The sequence below is a fragment of the Fundulus heteroclitus genome, chromosome 23 (assembly GCF_011125445.2).
Source record: "Fundulus heteroclitus isolate FHET01 chromosome 23, MU-UCD_Fhet_4.1, whole genome shotgun sequence".
NCBI lineage: Eukaryota > Metazoa > Chordata > Actinopteri > Cyprinodontiformes > Fundulidae > Fundulus > Fundulus heteroclitus.
Window position 1 is genome coordinate 25543729 of NC_046383.1, and position 17749 is coordinate 25561477.

A 17749-nucleotide genomic window follows, 5' to 3' on the forward strand; every position below is an offset into this window, starting at 1 on the left:
GCTTCTATTTAGCTATTTAGCTTTAGAAACCCTCTGAGAATTGCTAGCATGCCTCTAGCTTTAGGTATTTTTTACAGATTGCCACGGTTACTGTGAGAATTTGGAAGCCCTCAAAACAATACCATATTATTGTAGTAAATTCTTCTGTTTTCCTCACCATGGACAACAACTTGGGTCTGCATAATTTCTGTTGTTTCCATGGTGGTAACATTGCAGATGTACGGTCCAGTGTCTGTGACATTGACACGGTGGATGGTCAGGACCTGAACTGCCTCTGTGGCATGAGACAGAGCTTCTCGCTGGGGCTTAGTCTCAAACAAGCTCTTCGTCTGGTGAGGACAAAAACACACTGTGGGTATTATTAGGCACCAGCTGAACTCTTTAGCTCCTGACCGTGAAATCTGCTGGGTACCTGTTTACCAGGAAAGGACCACTGGATGTCCACCCCGGTGTTGAACTCCACTAGCGCCGTGCAGTTCAGGGTGAGAGCCTCCCCCACCATCAACTCTACCGGCTCCTCAGGAAACAGCTTGACTTCGAGAATCTTACTTCCTGTGCGGGAAAAAGAAAAAAAAGTGGGAGTGAAACAGCAAAAAGAGGTCACTGTGACATCGTCAGCATCTTTTTTTCCTTCCGCCTCGCAGGCCCCCCGAGGAAATGACTTTCCTCTGGACCCGAGAAGCCATCGTACTATAACAGGACAGTCTGTCACAATTTTGCACTTTTTCCATTCATCTATCAAAATGCTTCTGGGAGAGATCAAACTAGAATAAAGTGAAGTCTAAATTAAAAAAGAAGAGAGGAAAGCTGAGAAAGCTTTGGACGTTGGCCAGAAAGCCTGATATAGAAGCCATCTCTTTTGGCAGTCAGTGGAAATGACGCTGATGTCTGTGCAATACACTGTGATTGCTTGATTGTTTGAAACACCCCATTAGTGCTCATAGTGAAGACTCGGTTTCTCCTCTGACTGATGCAGCTATTATGTTTTGCTGGCAGCCGTGGGGTATGACTTTCCTCTCCTCCTCTGAAGAGAGAGGTGAATGATCTCCAATCACGGAGCAGAGCCTCAGGCCAAGGTCCTCGAAGTTCACTCACAACGAGTGGAAACTTCAGCAAAAGTTCATCAAGTCAGATGTCTAAAATGCGATCATTACATCTCTTTCCTCATTCTTCTTTACATTCTGCTGCCGTAATGGCTTGTGTCCCACTTAGAGAAGGGTGTAGCTTTTGAGGAAATGGTATGATTCAATAAAAGCCTTGACATTTTCTGAATTATGACATAATTGGGTGACTCATTGCCACACAGAGTTATTGTGTAACTTCACAGTAAGTTTAGCACCACCTCTGATTTCCCATCTAATTTCTTTTTGAACAAGAATAGAACATAAAAATTAGGTTGAAGCTTAGATTGAACGTGAGTCATCATAAATATATAGCAGTTGAACCATGGGCGGTTATTGGCCTTATTTTAGACAGGGGTTTTAAAAAGTTGCGGCTTCAAATTTTCCTATGCTATTTCAGTGCCGGATTTATACAGAGTGATGCAAACTGCTCGTCACCACCTGTTGCTAAGCGCTGCTGGCTAGGTGGCTGAAATAAGGCTCCTACAGTTTTATTTAAGAAATCAGGCTGTTTGGAAGTATCTCCAGTCACAACAAATGACCTTTCCTGGCATAAAAACTATGCAACATTACAGCTGTAAAAAGGCTTGCAGCTCATGACAGTCACATTATTCCCATGTTTTAAATTGAGCAATATGTCTAAAAAAGTAGCAGGAGTAATGTTCAGCGAGAATTCGAGTTTATAAAACAAGAATATAAATAATTTCTTCAGTAAGGAGGAAGTCATTAGAAATAATGTCTGAGCTGCTGTGATACTACTGTAGGGATCCAACAAACTGGCACCCCATGAAAAGATTTAAAAGCACCTTTTGCTTGGCCCTAAATGTAAACTGAAGCATCAGATGACTGGCACAGGACATGTGATGAGCAAAACAATACTGTGAATGAAAGAATTTTGTACTATGGATTTTATGCTAATAAAAACAGCAACCAAACTACGGCCACACTTCCACTTCACATTTCCTGGTTATGTCAGATGGAAGTTGGTGTTTTATCAACAGAACAGTTGTGTACTATATATACACAACAGTAATCTATCAGACACAACAGATCCAGGTGATCCTTCATATATGGAAATCACTTCCTGTTTTGGCATTAGCATTGTTACAAAGTTTGTAAAAAGGAGATTTTAAAATCAGCTTTCTGCTTTGAATCAACATTGGCAGATTGTGATTTATTTGTATTTAGTGCAATTGATAGGTCTTAAGGCTCTAAATTTTGATATTTGCATTTTAAGGTAACGGTGTATTGAAGCTATAGTTGACAATATAAACACAATATGTTTGTTTGGCAGCTGATTGTGCTGATTGTGATTCTTGCTGATACAAATAGACTGACCAATAAACGAGGTACGTAGGTAAAACGGCATATGATTCTAAAAAAATCAACACTAATAAATTTACAAAGTGTTTCTTCCATATTCTTGTGTATTTCTTTAGTGATATCATCTGGACAAAATTAAAACATTTGTTGGAATTCCATACCAGCCCATCATGGTATGAAAACACTGTTGTTGTTGTTTTTTACCAGTAGCATGGATTAAGTAGTTGTTGGAGGAGTAGTTTATGCCTTCCAGTGTGGCCCTGCATACTACAAAGACCGTTGGCACACTGTCAATGACGTATCTAGGAATGGACCAGCCTCGCTTGTTGTCCCACTTCATCCCACTGGTATCCAGAGGGTATAACTGTGGATGAAAACATGCAAAAAAAAAGTGATTTGATAACTCTAAAATTTAAACAATTTGACAAATTGAATCTGTGACAAAACGTGAGTGCAAACCGAGTCAAGAGTGACGTTCAGATCTGGAACCGTGACCAGACACGGCACTATGACGTGCGTGGCGGAGCGCGTGATAAAAATGGTCTCCAGGGGTTCACTGGCTCCACCTCTCATGAGGAAGGGCTGCGTAGGGTCTGGATGCAGAGAGAAACAGGGAGCTGTTTAAAGGTAATCTTGACACCAGCTGGGGTAATGGCAGCTATTATTGGGGTAACTTTGTGAACGAACACACAGATCTCTCCGGGCCTGATAATGTCCCACCCTGCGGTCGGGCTGTATATGGAGCTTATCATAATAACCAGTGGCGCAGTCTGTCTCCATCCAGCACATAGCATTAAGAACCGCTATTACATGCCAGCTGAGAGACAGGCAACCAATGGGTTTAATCCTCCTGCTACAGCTTCACCCCAAGGTGTCTATTGTAGGAAAATAGCTTTGCCATTTTGCAATGTTTTTTTACCGTCTCACTCACAGCAACTGAAAGTGTTTCGGAGTACATCACGGCTAACATTACACCAGTTTACATCACACCAAGATCTCTTACTCCCATGGCTCTTGTCATGGGAGTAAGAGACACACAATATCACACAATTCTTTTTTTTTTTTTTCAGTTTTGAACTTTTGCTATTATATTTCTGTAAAGCATTTGCCCAATTAAAAAAAAGGAGCTATTACCAAAATTGCTAAAAAAAAAAAAAAAGACCTCCATTTCAAAGTATAATAGTCTTTCCATCAAGGTCAATACCAGTTAGATGGAAGAATCAAAAAGCATTCATAAAGAGTACCCTCGAATTGTCAAAATAAAAAGTATTTAGCTGCTTTTTTCGAAGATTAAGCAGAAATCAACATAATGCAGCTCTGTCACCTCAAGTCTGGTACCACTAATCATCTCTGACCAGAAAATCTGAGCCAACGAGCTGAAGGTCTCCGGTAAAAGCAGGGGAAGAATGACAGATCTTCAAAAGTGAGGTTTGAGATTTTAAAACAGATTCTAAAACGTGTTAATGGCCGTAATGCAACAGAACTGCAGTTCAGTATATAAACTGTTTTTTAGCTAGTTAAATTCATTTAATCAAGGACAGCACATGACAGTGTTTCATGGTAAAACAATGCACCACAGTTTTGTACAATGGTTGCATTATACAAAGGGTCACTAAAACTACTGACGGGAGATACATGGAGATACAAGTTAGAAATGTTTGTCCAAGCCGTAGCAAAGTAGGCTGGTTTACATCAGTATTCACAGATTCGTTTTTGTTTCAACCATTGTTTAACCTGGGAATTGAAAACTAAAAAATCTATTAACATTTTAATTCCTGATGCTAAACTGTTCCAAATCTGAGGACCTCTGAGTGAGAATGAGGCCTGAACAATTGATGTTTTGTATTTTGGTGGTTTGTAGTCTCCATTAACTGCTCCTCTTGTTCCAACTCCTGTGCTGCTGGCTTTTAAAATCACCCTGGTCACTAGCGCTGGGACAAAGCCATAGATGCATTTAAAAGTCAAGCTTAAAAGGGAGAAATGTAAAAAAAATTATCAAAGCTTAAGTAGTATTTTCCCCCCCGTATTTTATAATGGTGCCATTTTGTTGTGTTTTTTGGTCAAAACTTTCAGTACTTTTTTATTCAACAGCGTCACAGGTTTTAAAGCAGATTGAATTGTTTGGCTCCAAACAGTGACATAGTATGATAGATTAGACAGAATTGTGGTGTGCAGATACAACTGGACAGCCTTTACGGAAAAACATGATCTTATAAGATGAAAACAGTTGATGTTAGTATTAATAGTTTTTGACACTTCAAAGCCTCAAAGTAAAGACAGGAATCCAAAACCACACCCAGTCATTTCAATTCATCCACTTTTGGATTTCTCTCCGATCAGTCACAATAGAGAAGTTATTACAGACTTTATGCCGAACTGTAAAACACATTGACAAGGTTCTGGCATAGATCATGGTCAAAAAGTGATTCTTAATCCACTGAGACACTCCCACCATCTCTCTGCTCAGTAGCTCTGCTGCCTGTTGTGGAGTCTTTGCAGATACATAATATGACGCCTGGCAGAAACCCCTCTGTCTGCAAACCTTACAACGGCGTTATCTGCGTACATTTGACATTGGATATGTTCACAAATGTCCGGGAAGTCATTAATGTAGACAGAAAAGTGACCATGACAAAATGGAACCCTGTGGAACTCCCATTATGCAGTTTTGAGAGCTTGATTTTATCCCATTTTATCACATTGTACTGCAATTGGAAGGCTGTGGGTTTGATTCCAGCTTCTTCCTGCCATGTTGATGAGGCCCTGAGCAAGGCACGTTGGTGTGATTAGAAAGATGCTATGTACTGTAAAGTCAGCCCATTTATTCATATCAGCCCAATGATATCAGACAATTTTACTTTGCTGTAAATATGGTATTAAGTCCAATTGTCAAACGTGTCAGAAAACAGAAAAGAAAATTCAATTGTTACTAATAGCTTTTAAACTTTAAACTAAGATTGGAATTAGGATTTATCGGCAGGACGAAGCTTCATGAAATTAGTGACCGGAATTTGTTCGTATAAACCGGCGGTGGTCAGAGAGCCCGGTGGCACCTTTGTATGGCAGGCCCGCCTCTGTCCCTGTCAGGGTGGGAATGTGTGTGTGAATGGGTGAATGACTGATTGTAGAGTAAAGCGCTTTGGGGTCTTCGGACTAGTTAAAGTGCCACAGAAGTACGAGCCATTTGCCATTTGTAAGCTCTGACAGGTGCATTTTCTCTTACTAGTAATGCTTTTGTACTTTGAAATATTGAACTATCCTCTGTTGTTTTGGGGATCAGACACTCAATAACTGGGAACCACTGGGTTAGAGAGCATACCATTTCTAAGAAATCTGAGCACATCTGTGATTTCTAGTTCACCCTCTTTCATGACAAAATCTGGAAAAAAAAGTGTAAAAACACGAGAAACAGTCTAATTATCAGACTCATAAGCGGTTCACGTCTGTGTCATCATTGGAAAGGAATTACCATAGAAAGTGGAGAAAATGTGAGATTTCTCAGTAGTAGAAGAAGGGTACTTAACGATAAGTGAACTGCCAAGAATTAGACTCCAATCAGCACAGTCGGTGATGTAATCAGGATGTGAGCTACAAGTGATCCCAAAATTAATCAAGGCTTTAGCAGCCCTACAGTGACCCATTTTTCAATACAACTGCTTTAACCTCGTTACATCTGTTAGCAGAGACAATTACGAGGACCATGAGGTATATGCACACATGTGCAAACAATATAGTGCCTTGCAAGTATTCATGTGTCTCAAACTCTTTTACATTTTGTAACCACAAGATTTTTTGTGTGTGATTTAATGTGATGGTTAAAAAACAATGTAGCACAGAACTGGGAAATGAAAAGATACATGGTGTGTAAAAAATGTGTTTCTTTTTTTTTCTTTTTTTTCTGAAAAGTGTGGAGAGCCTTAAAATTTGAATACAGTTGGGAGTATGTATGTCTCAACCAGCTTTACACATTTTAAGCTCAGTCAGTCTGAACGGAGAGCATCTGTGGCTATTACCAATTACTGTTACAGATGTTCTTCTTAAAAACAGCTAGGAAGGTGTGTGTAGAAGTAGCCCCATACAAAGAGGCTATTGGTTCTCGACGCAGCATCCCAAGGTCTGACTTTTGATCTCAGGACCTTTTCTGCATGTCACCCTCCTTTTTGCTTAAAACATTTCCAAAACACACCAGTGGAATCTGCTTACTCATTGGAAAACAATTGTGTTTTTATTTTGGGGTTTCAAATTAAAGGTGGTTTAATACAAATATGTGGTCTTTCACATAAAATGTTGATAAAATACATCAGAGATTCTGGTTGTTACATGACAAAATGAGAAAAAAATAAGGTTTTGAATATTTTTGCAAGACACTGTATATTAACATTAATGTTTTTGTTTGGGTCTGAAGGGCTCCGCCAGGCTTGACAGAAACCTGGCTAAACTGGCTAAACTGCATCAAACATCATCTCCACAGTAGAGAACAAGTTGCATGAGCTAAGGCACATTGGAAGATGACATTTTATTGATGCCACTATAAATGCCTGTAGGTATACCAAAACACCGACTAAGGAGATCACTCTCAGATTTGAAACTTGACAGATGATGAATATTTCAGCACGGTGATGTTCTAAGGCACATAGCTGAAATCACATGCAACTTTCAAAAGAGGAAGAATTAAAAACGGTCTGGCCAAGACTTTCGACCAAATATAATCCCTTTGGACGTCTGTAGGTGTTTTAAAGAGTGGCCGAAAATGTATTTAAGATTTCTAAATCAACCATGTAAATTTAAAAAAAAACTGTTTAGTTGAGTTGAAAGCATGATATTGTAAACCTGAATATTTGGATTTAAAAGTTTAGTTCTCACCAGAACTCCTATCTCCTGTTAAGTAGTTTCTAGCATTAAGGTGAAATAAAAATGATTCTATTAGATAAGGATTTATTCCCTTCTGCATTTGCTGTGGTGTGCTTGGTGACATCAGGCTGCGAAGACAGTTTGAATGGTGGACATCTGCCCGTCTAAGTGAATCCATGAGCACAGCCTGTCATCCCATCACCCGCTGGGTTTAATTTATGGCTGCTATTACATCTGTTTCTGATCAGCGTGCTTCTTAGATCTGTAGCAGCTGTTTTGGCACCTTGTTGGGGGGGATAAACAGGCGCTTCACATGAGCGGTCTGGGCAGCGGGGCTCCCTTACATGACAATCATCCGTCTTTCTTTCTTCTGGACTTTGCACATATCTACCACAGCCCAAACAGCGAGGCAAAAATAAAGAGATAAGCCCCAAAGCCAGGCTTGCAGTCTTAAACATTGGCTTTGAATCCTCTGTGCGACACAATGTGAGAATAGCAACGACAAAAAAAAAAAAAAAAAACTGTTGGCAGGATAAAAGTGGTGTCGTTATCAATTTGATTACTTTGAAATTCATAAGACACGATGTTCCACTGTAAAAGAAAAAAGAATAAAAGAAGTGAATAGGCTGATTATTATTGTTTTTATCAAAGGCTCTGAATCTCTAATTTCCGAAACTTTAATGCTGCCAGCCTCCAGGGTGTTACTAAGGCTAACTCAACATTTTCCAGTTTTAATAATGCAGCAATGGCTTTGATATTGAAGTAATATTCACACAGAGGATCTGTTTCAATGAAAAAGCGCTGGTTTTGCTGCTGCAGACCACCCAATGATACCAGAGGCAAAAAAAATAAAACCTGGAGGTTTTGCGCAGGCATGGAGGGAAATGGAAAATGCATCCTTCAGGAAAAAAAAGAAAAGATTGTTCAAAATGAGATGTCCTGTCAAAACAGAAAATGTAATCCTCATAATTACCTTGCATTTTTCTCAGACAATTACCTTTAAATGACATGTGAAAGAAACTGAGTAAACCATATTGGAAAATCAAGTACTTGTTTTTATTTCCAGCCTGTAGGAGTCATTATTAAGCTTATGTACAGTGGTGTTACTAAGGGGGGAGCATTGAAGGAGAAGGGTGTGGGATAAATCCTTCAGCCACACACCCTTGTATGCGTATGATGTAGGAGAGGAAATAATGGCCTGTAAAAAAAGTTGTTTGATCTTTTCTATCATTTTGAATTTATTTATGCCTGTCATTTGTCCTTCATCACACACCACTTTTGGGTGTCTAAAGGCTGAGACACACTGCTTGCATCCGAACCCGCACACTCCAAACTGTTGTTTTTTTTTTTCTGACAAACTGGCTGCATAAATGGCAGTAGTGGGCCAAGCTAACAGCTAACCGTTAACAAACGGCTGTCTGTGTCATATACCTTCAGACAAAAGATTGTGCATGCACACACTATGGCGCATGACTAACGTGCACAGCGCTGCATGTTTGAGGGGGACAGTAGTTTTAGTTCAGGATAAATAATTTTTTAAAACTTTGACTTTTGCACGGCAATGGATGCATTGAAAAGAATGTTTTATCCCTCTTTTCCCAGGCAGCTACTATGAGAGAGTGGGTTGGAAGCCAGTGTTGCCAGTTCTTGCGGAAGAAACAAGCAACTAGCTTTATTACCTCTACCTTGTATACAGTATAAATGAACAAGCCCAAAGTCTCTGAGAATAAGCGGACTTGGCAACACTGCTGGAAGCCCGGAAAACAGTGCTGAGCATTTCCAGAAGTCCCTTTTCCCCTCTGTCATCAGACTATTTAACAAATGTGCAATAAATTTTGACTTTTTGGGTTACTTATTGCTATATCAAAATTGTTATATTTAAGGTACACCGTTTTTGAATTGAAAAGTATAAATAAAAATCAGTTTCATCATTGCTATGTAGATACATGTTTCCCATGGTGGTTGAATGTCCCTTGAGGATTGCCATAGTGTAGGCCCTAGGTATTAAGAGCTGGCTGGTGTTTTGTTTGGAGAGTCGGCAAAATAGGGGTCACACTGCAGCGCAATCTTTACAGATGTGGATACCGGCGTCTTTGTTTTTGAGCAATGAAAGCCAACAATAGGAGTTGACCACATCATTACAAGAAGAAGAAAGGTAAGAAGAAAACTATCAACGATGGGTGGAGCGGTGACTTCTACTTTTGTGGAGAAGTCTGTGTGGATGTGTTTCAAGAGCAGGGATGGTGATGTAAATGGCAGAGGAGTAACTTGTGAACATAGTCAACTTACATACACTATCGAAACCCAATAAAGTGGAAGCTAGCTGGTTCGCAAACAGTTGCTAAACTTAGCGTAAATGATAACGCAAGAGTTAACTCCGCAATTATCTGTGTATGGTTTAGCGTGCCCACCACTGGTAGAGCTTCCCTCTATGGACCAATGGAGTTGCGAGACTGAGTATTCACGCAAGAGCATGTAACAGCAATTCTACCAGCATAAACAAGCTGGGCAGTAAACATAAAGCTGCAGTTGCTACTCAGACAAGCTAAAATATTGCTGTTTCACTTTCTTATCTGTTTTCTGTACTTCTGAGCTCCTACCATGGGTAAGTACACTGTTTATTGAAATTATTTATTGATTATTTATTAATTAATTAACTGAGCTGTTTGTTCTTGGCCAGAAATTGTGTGCAGTTTACCTTGCAGTTCAGAGATTTTATTTTGTATTTTCCCCAAAGTGGATGTGTTTTACTTTGCCAATATGTCTCTCTTCCTGTCTGACTCATAATGTTCCTGTCAAATTGCTGCGTAGTTCCGACCAAGATAGACCAGGAGTCTACCTTGGTGGGAACTACGCAGGCACAGTTACATAGAACTGCAAGCAAGTCTGCCCGGCCCCATTCACTTTATCCAGATGTAATTGCTACGACTTCATACAATATGATTCTCTGTCAGATCGTACTTCCTTTTGCCAAACCAACACTCACTGTTTTTGTGTTTTTTTCTAGCCAGGCTACGAAATCCTGGCATACAAAGACATTTAAAAGTGCTGGGAACTTCTTTCATACTCATGTACCGTTAACAGCCAGCAACACGAATAGCTATTACTATCTGACTCCATAAACAACTTATTGACTACTTCCTCTTTTACTTCAAAATAAGAGTCTCAAATCTAGATACAGGAGTCGAGCTTAAAGCACTGACCTTCCAATCCAGGGCTCATGTTAACAGCCTGGAAATAAACAGCAACTAGATAATGCTCTGTGAGACAGATTTCATTTTGACCATAAAGATTATGACATTTCATTAACATGTGCTGAGTTAGTTTGGCTCACCTCTGACAAAGGCATAAATGCTGACAGCGGTGGTACCGTCAATGATGGCTTTAATATTCTTATAATAGCAGCGATAATAGCCTGTGTCTTGGCCCTGCGCATTATGCAGGATCAGCCTCTTGCAGTACTGCGACCCCTTCTGCCCTGGACATTCGCTGACAGAGACCGTCCTCTCACTGGGGGACCCAGTGGTCTTAAGCTGGTCCTGACGGCTTGTTTCTTCCTTTCCAACCAGCGTGTTGTCCGGCCAAGACCAGGCCAGAATGCGCTGTCCCCTGATGAAAAGAGCAATCAAAACAAATCGTAGCACTGACTGAGAATGTCAATTATTTTTAAACAGAGCAAATGATCATTACTTTAAGACAAAAAGAAACATATTGCTGTATAGTGAATGTTTTTGTAATATTCACAGTCAGTGTCCAGTGAGTGAGGTGCACGTTGTTTGTTTTTCCAAAAAAAATGCTTGCATACATCTATGCACCCCTTTTTGTTTTGCCATCTGTCACATGAATTTAGTTATCTTAACCTGAAGGCTTTGTGAGCCAGGCTGCATGGGATCTTAATGGCTGCCTGAAAACTGATAGCGCTGCTCTCATCACCTGCCCACATCAAACACAAATGACCAAAATCTGCAGACAGGCCCGGAATGTGATGACTGGATAAAACATGAAAATGATAGAGCTCTGCGAAAATACCCAGAGGGTAATTTTCTAGACCCGTGTGAATAACGCCTATCTATCTAAAGCCAAGAAAACAGCACTCCATGGAGTAGAAATGGTCAAAATTGAAGCCGATACCCTGTCTTAGAAAAATCTCAATGTTAATGCCATTACATGCAAATGAGTATTTAAGGCCTGCTTTAGCAAAGGTCCAAAAGTATCACCCGCTTTCCAAAGACAGCAGATTTTCTTCTTCATTCAAACAGAAGGTTTAATGGAGTGACAGCTTGGCTGCAGACAGCAAATTTGATATTAAGCGAGGATCAATGACTGTTATTACGAGAAAATTTTACATTAGGCAATTTAAATCCATACATCAGAGCAAAATAATCAGCGTCACTAAATACATAGATATAGGTATATTTATAAAACAAAAATATGGGCTTGAATAACACGGACACGGCACCTTCAGAAATCACTACATAATCAAGATGTTTTCAAGAAACATTAACTATTTTTCTTTCAGTTACAGTAGTTATTTTTAATTTGTGTATTTAAATTTTGTTTAAAAAAATTACTTCAGCTTGCATGATTAGCATTATTAAATAACGAATAACTGAACAAGCAATCTGTTACCTTGTGTAGGTTAACATATACTCTCACTATAATTTGGTTGAATGGGCCCTTGGCAATAAGCATTTTGTGGCCATCTCCGAGGTTCTGTCATAATTATGACTGGATATCTGACGGCTCTATTTATTAGAAAAGGAAGAGCTCATATAAATAAGTTATTTTCCTGGCAGACTCGTTGTTTATGCATGGCCAATAAATCTTTAAGCAGTGTTGAGGTCAAAGCCGTTTCATACACTTAATGTTAACCTGCTTTTCTAGTTCTGGTGCACATTTGGCGTCATTGTCTGGTTGGACCACCAAGCTGTTAATTAACTTAAAACTTAACTGCTTTGATCCAAGCTGTCACCTTATATTATAATTTTTATTTTTTATTTTTTTGGTGTTTAGGAACAAATCTGGAACCACCAAGGCTCATCTCTATCATGAACTGAAAGATGGTGGAACACCGGTATCACTATCCACAGGAGAGCGAGTTTGACGCCCACATGGGCTGAGAGAATCCTTACCAAGAATGAACCCCCTGCCTCAAAGTCCATACTTCCAAAGTTAATAGAAATTTTCAGTTTCTTAGGGACAATTCTTACAGCGGAATATTTATAAAGCTGGCTAACATCAAGCTTCTGGAAAGGCTCTGACCTAAACCTAATTAAAAATATCACGGTCTATGCTCAAAGCTAAGTCTCTGTCCAGAAAACCAAAATATTAAAATGATTTAAAGTCAATGTCTTGAAGAAATGATGGAATATTTGGTTAAATGTTTATTAACAGGGTAATTCTGGCTGTACATTTAACCAAATATTACTTCAGCATAAATTTGAAGCCTGTATGTAGGAATAATTATTACCCTGTTTATCAATATAGAAAGTCCACAGTAAGTTTAAACTTGTGCACCAGATTCTTGTTCTCTTTTTTCAATCAATTGAAGTAATTTTTTCATGAGGAAAAAATAATCAATCCAAATGCATAATTAAAAGCTCAAAATTCATATATTCATACCAATTAGTGAATCAAGCTTCTGAATGGTAGTGTACTGTTACTAAATGATAGATTTAGAACAATAAGATGCTAATGTGATCTAATATCATTTTAGGATTATTTTTGATATACAGAGACCATTTTAGGTTGGTGGTTCATTAACAACGAATTTAGTGGAGTAGTTATGATCATTGGACTAGACAGTAGACAGTGTTTTGATCGTTTGTAAAATAGAGGTAAAAGATGAGTCAAGCTAAAAGAGCAAATTTAAATCCTCTGCATGAAAACTTTCCAAATCGTTTGAGCTAAACCTATAATGCTTTTTTGGGTATTTTACATCTCAATAATTTTGCACAAGATTTTTTTTATGTTGTTGTTAAACTGGAGAATATATAATGGTTATTGCTAGGCATAGCTACTACTTGCATTATATTGCATGAATCTACCATCTCTCTCTTACATAATCTCAAGGCCACTACCACTACTTTTTTCAGTATGACCCTAATTATACAGAACCAATGGTTCTCCAAAAGTGATGCCTGGTATAGTTAAGCTGCCAGAGTACAAACACAACACAAACATGGAGAATAGTTCCATATCAAACTGTCAGGATTCAAAAACTAATTGTATCAATTGAAACTTTTTACTTTTAGTCATTTTAGATGGTAATAACTTTGGTTTTTGTGTTGGCCCTGCTCCCTGTAGTTAGTTGCTTAGCTTCCTGAACGTCAGAAAGCTAAACATGCAACCACCTCCACAACCCTAACAACCCAAACATTAGTTATTGCATAGAGGTTTGGGGTAATATGTAGAAAAGTAATCTAAATTCACTTACCAAACTTCAGAAAAAAGCCTTACGAATCATTTATAATGTTGGATTCAGAGATCATACTAATGCACTTTTCTTAAAGTCTCACATAATGAAAATCGAAGACTTAATCAAATTTAAAACTCTTGCTGTAGTGTACAAGGCAAGCCGTGATCTACTTCCCGGCAATATACAAAAAATATTCAACAGTAGAGAAGAGAACTATAATTTGAGAGAAGTTGTGGCGTTCACACCATACTTAAAAGCCTGGGGCTCAGCCAAGCAGGAGTTGTGTTGTGGAATGGGTTAGATATAGAAATAAAAAGGAGTACCATGCTAAGACAATTTAAAAGCAGGTATAAATATGTAATCTAAAATATGCATGTAACCCAAACATTTAAATGTGATAATTTGTAACATTTTCAATAAGTACTACTAGATATCGTCTTTCTGTACAATTGCTTTCAAAATAAGACACTGTATTCGTGTAACTGTGCATTGATTTGTAATGCCTCCTTTTATCAAAAGACTGCATATGTTACATGACATAAATATTGTGATTGGGGGTAGGTTCTTATAAGTTCTTGAACTTCTACCTACTCCTTTTGAGTGCTATTAAAATGCCTTAACATCTCAATGTAAATCTTACTTGCATTGTTGCTCAAAGAAATTGAAATAAATAAATAAATAAAACTTCGATTAAACTCCATTTTGTATCATGTCGTGCTTGGGAGTTACTTTTAGTAAGAGAACAGTTGCTGATGTGCATTCCAACACAAACGTACCTGCATGTAATAGAAAGTGTTTCGTTGACAGAAATTACACGATCGCCTTTGGAGCCATCAAGCGTGGGCGGAGTCATAGATAAGCCAATCGCCAGGCCTGTGGGGGCAAACAGAGCAGCTGCGTTAGAGTCGTGTTACACTGGTCAGTCAGGACCGAGGCATTTTGACGGAAAGCTGCTGCTGGTAGACCATCAAATCTCCAAAACACATTGGGAATCTGAAATCAGACACGCTTGTCTCAACATTTACAAGCTGCGAGGCAATTTACAGCAAGTCATTCAGTCCCTCATGCTGAATAACGCCCAGACAGAGAAATCATGACCCACTCACTCATGATGAAGCAATGCTGCTCTCAAGCTCTGTGGCCTTCGACTCTTAAACAGCCGCAAAGACTATTTGGCCTTGATTCATTACTGATACATCCACTTCCCTGGCTTGTGCTCAGTTAATATGGGCTCCCTTGAATGGCATTACCATCCCAGAGGCCCTGCAGGGCTGTATTAGCATTTAGTCAGACTCTGTGCCTAAAGTCTATCATGGATAAATGTGTCACCATGACTTATGCCTCACCTGGATATCATTAGAGATGAAAACAAACACACAGCAATAACAAGGATTGAGGGAACCCAAGGTTGAGCAGAGAGAGATTTTATTTAAAGAATGATGATATTTTTTCCTCACATACGAATCAGTTTATTTGAAAAATGTTGAGATATGTCTGCAGAGGCTGGCGTACTGTACATTGGCTCTTTCCCAGCTTCATCCAACTTTCAAAGGACAGTCAAAGCAGAATCCTAATCATCTAAAAGCCAACGTTTAATGCATTTCAAACACGAGCTCAATACTTAGGGTGCAAGGGTAGGTCAAAACATTAGCACATTTTTACATAAATAACCTATTTATCTTTAGATATCTGCAACATAGACAACTGACGAGGCAGCGGCAGAGGCAGGAATGGTTGCTCAACACTCTGTGATGACATGGTGCCAATCAAAACCTGGATAGCTGCTTATCTTGTACACAAACCCTAATCCTCCAATACATCCTGCTGGTCGGGGAGCACAATGGCGCAAAGCTATTCTTGTGCAAATATTTTCCTAAACATGTTTACAGTGACGGCTGATCCCAGTGGAAGAAGACTGATCAGCTTGGGGTCCTTCCAAGTCAACAAAAGCTCAAAAATACCCCTCAGCTTGGAGAGGTCACCACCGAACAGAGTGCTAAGTCTACATCAACGCTGGGAATTTAGGCGCACATCTTGAGAAACGTGTCTCAAATGTGAACAAAATACGATGTGCAGGGGCGGTTCTAGACAGGGGCCAACAGGGGCCTGTGCCCCTGTAGAACTGTTCATGGCCCCTGTACTAAAAACATGATATTAAATTTCTTAGGATGATAAATGCTGACAAAGATACCGTGACTGACTGGTCATTTGGATCAGTTGTATTTTTTTCGTTTATGTTTTTACCCAATAATAAAATAACAAAATAATAAAAAAATATATATATAAAAGAAATAACAATAATTAAAAATTAAGCTGTTTCAGGTTAAGCTCCCGCTGTATTGAGAAAAGATCAGGGGTCTGCAACCTGCAGTTCCAGAGCCACAATTGGCTCTTTGGCTTACTTAATATATTAAACGATGAAATGTTGACCTGTTAAGTTCCCCCCCCCCCCCCCCAATCTTTTGTTCTGTGCCCCTGTGAAAAAACACTGGCCCCACCCTGGCCCCTCTGCTAAATTTGGTCCTGAACCCCGACTGAATGTAAAAGCATTGGCTGTCAACACTCTACGCCATGTATCAAAAAAAATATGGAAAGTTAAAGTTAGTTACTGGTGAGGTGGCTACCCAACAATAATGTGTGAAAAACAATGTTCTAAGCTGTCCACATACTATTCTAAATAATATACTAATTTTCCTATTTAATATAGCCCATGATCTTTATGACAGCGAGAGCTAAGTAAACAGGTGTTTGAATGGCGCAGTGCTTCTTAATTCCAGTGTTGTAAATAAAACAAGTATTTGCTCCCTCTCCCGCTTTCTTACATTTTTGCTTTTTTGTCACACTTAAACGTTTCCGATTATCTAAAGCAACTAAACAAGCTAAGTTGAATTTTCAACAAAGATAACCTAAATAAATACAAAATGCAGTTTTCAAAAGATGATTTAATTTATTAAGATAGAAAACCTACATAAACCAACTTGGCCCTATGTGAAAAACTGATCCCTGTATATTACACACTTGGGAAGAATATTTGGTGCGCCTTATGTGGACAAAGACTCACATAAAAACATTAATTCAATAATCTAGCCATGCATTCCAGCAAGCCTGCCTCTGAGATGCTAAAAGAAGGGCTTTGATGTGGCCTAGTCAAAGCTCAGATTTAAATCTGAACTTGCAGTAGCACAACCTTAAAGGAGCATAGCGTAGGTTCTAGGATTTTTGCAGACGTCTGCCCCCTCTGGCGACAAGTTGAAATGACACCAGCGTTGTGCACGTGCTTGGGAGAAGAGGAAAAGCATCTGCCTCTGTGACTGCGTAGGTTTCTTTTTTAGAGGCGTAATGTCTTCTGAGGTAAGAAATAAATATTGAAGTTAGCTTGTGTTCTCTCGCAAGTGCATCAATTACAGCAGAGACTCAACAAAGTAGCAGGGTGAACATCCTACTTCACACCCACGCACACACTCAGAGAATTCGACTCAAATCTAGTGTAAAGTGCTTTAAGTGGTCTGTATGACTAGAGAAGTGCTAGATATGTATCAGTCCATTTACCGTTTATTAATGTTGAGAATCAAAACAATTCAGCAAAGAAAGGATGGACAAAATTCCTTCTCACTGTAGTAAAAGACTCATCACCAGACCAGATAGTGTAAACACTAATTGATAGCTGTTGCCACCAAGGGTGGCAGAACCACTTACACATCATGGAAGGTTGGTTTATATGTTTTCATTTATTTTATTAAATTAATTAACACTGGAGATAGGCACCAGCAACCCCCGTGACCCCATGGGGGATTAAGAGGGTCAGAAAATGGATGGATGGATGGATGGAAATTAATAAATCATTTGAAAACTCCAATTAGGATTCACTCACATCTATAATATTAAAGTTGTTTGATGATTTAAACATTTAAGTGTACTAAAATGCCAAAAGAGAAGGTATCAGATACTTTCTCTCAGCACTGTTGAATGATTCAGTATTTGACGATGTTACAGATAGATGATTAACTTGCAGCTGAGCCAAGCTCGGCAAACTTAA

General features: G+C 39.0%; 1 protein-coding gene across 1 annotated transcript in view; it reads right to left on the bottom strand.

The window, feature by feature from the left end:
- Nucleotides 1–17749, bottom strand: part of flt4 (fms related receptor tyrosine kinase 4) — a 74557-nt gene that overhangs the window by 31447 nt on the left and 25361 nt on the right. The window contains exons 2-7 of the mRNA XM_012863323.3: nucleotides 14490–14586; nucleotides 10630–10904; nucleotides 2904–3037; nucleotides 2649–2808; nucleotides 413–552; nucleotides 158–329 (exon numbers count right to left, since the gene is read on the bottom strand). Of these exons, the coding sequence (XP_012718777.2) occupies nucleotides 158–329; nucleotides 413–552; nucleotides 2649–2808; nucleotides 2904–3037; nucleotides 10630–10904; nucleotides 14490–14586 (978 nt within the window). The remainder of the gene's footprint in view (nucleotides 1–157; nucleotides 330–412; nucleotides 553–2648; nucleotides 2809–2903; nucleotides 3038–10629; nucleotides 10905–14489; nucleotides 14587–17749) is intronic.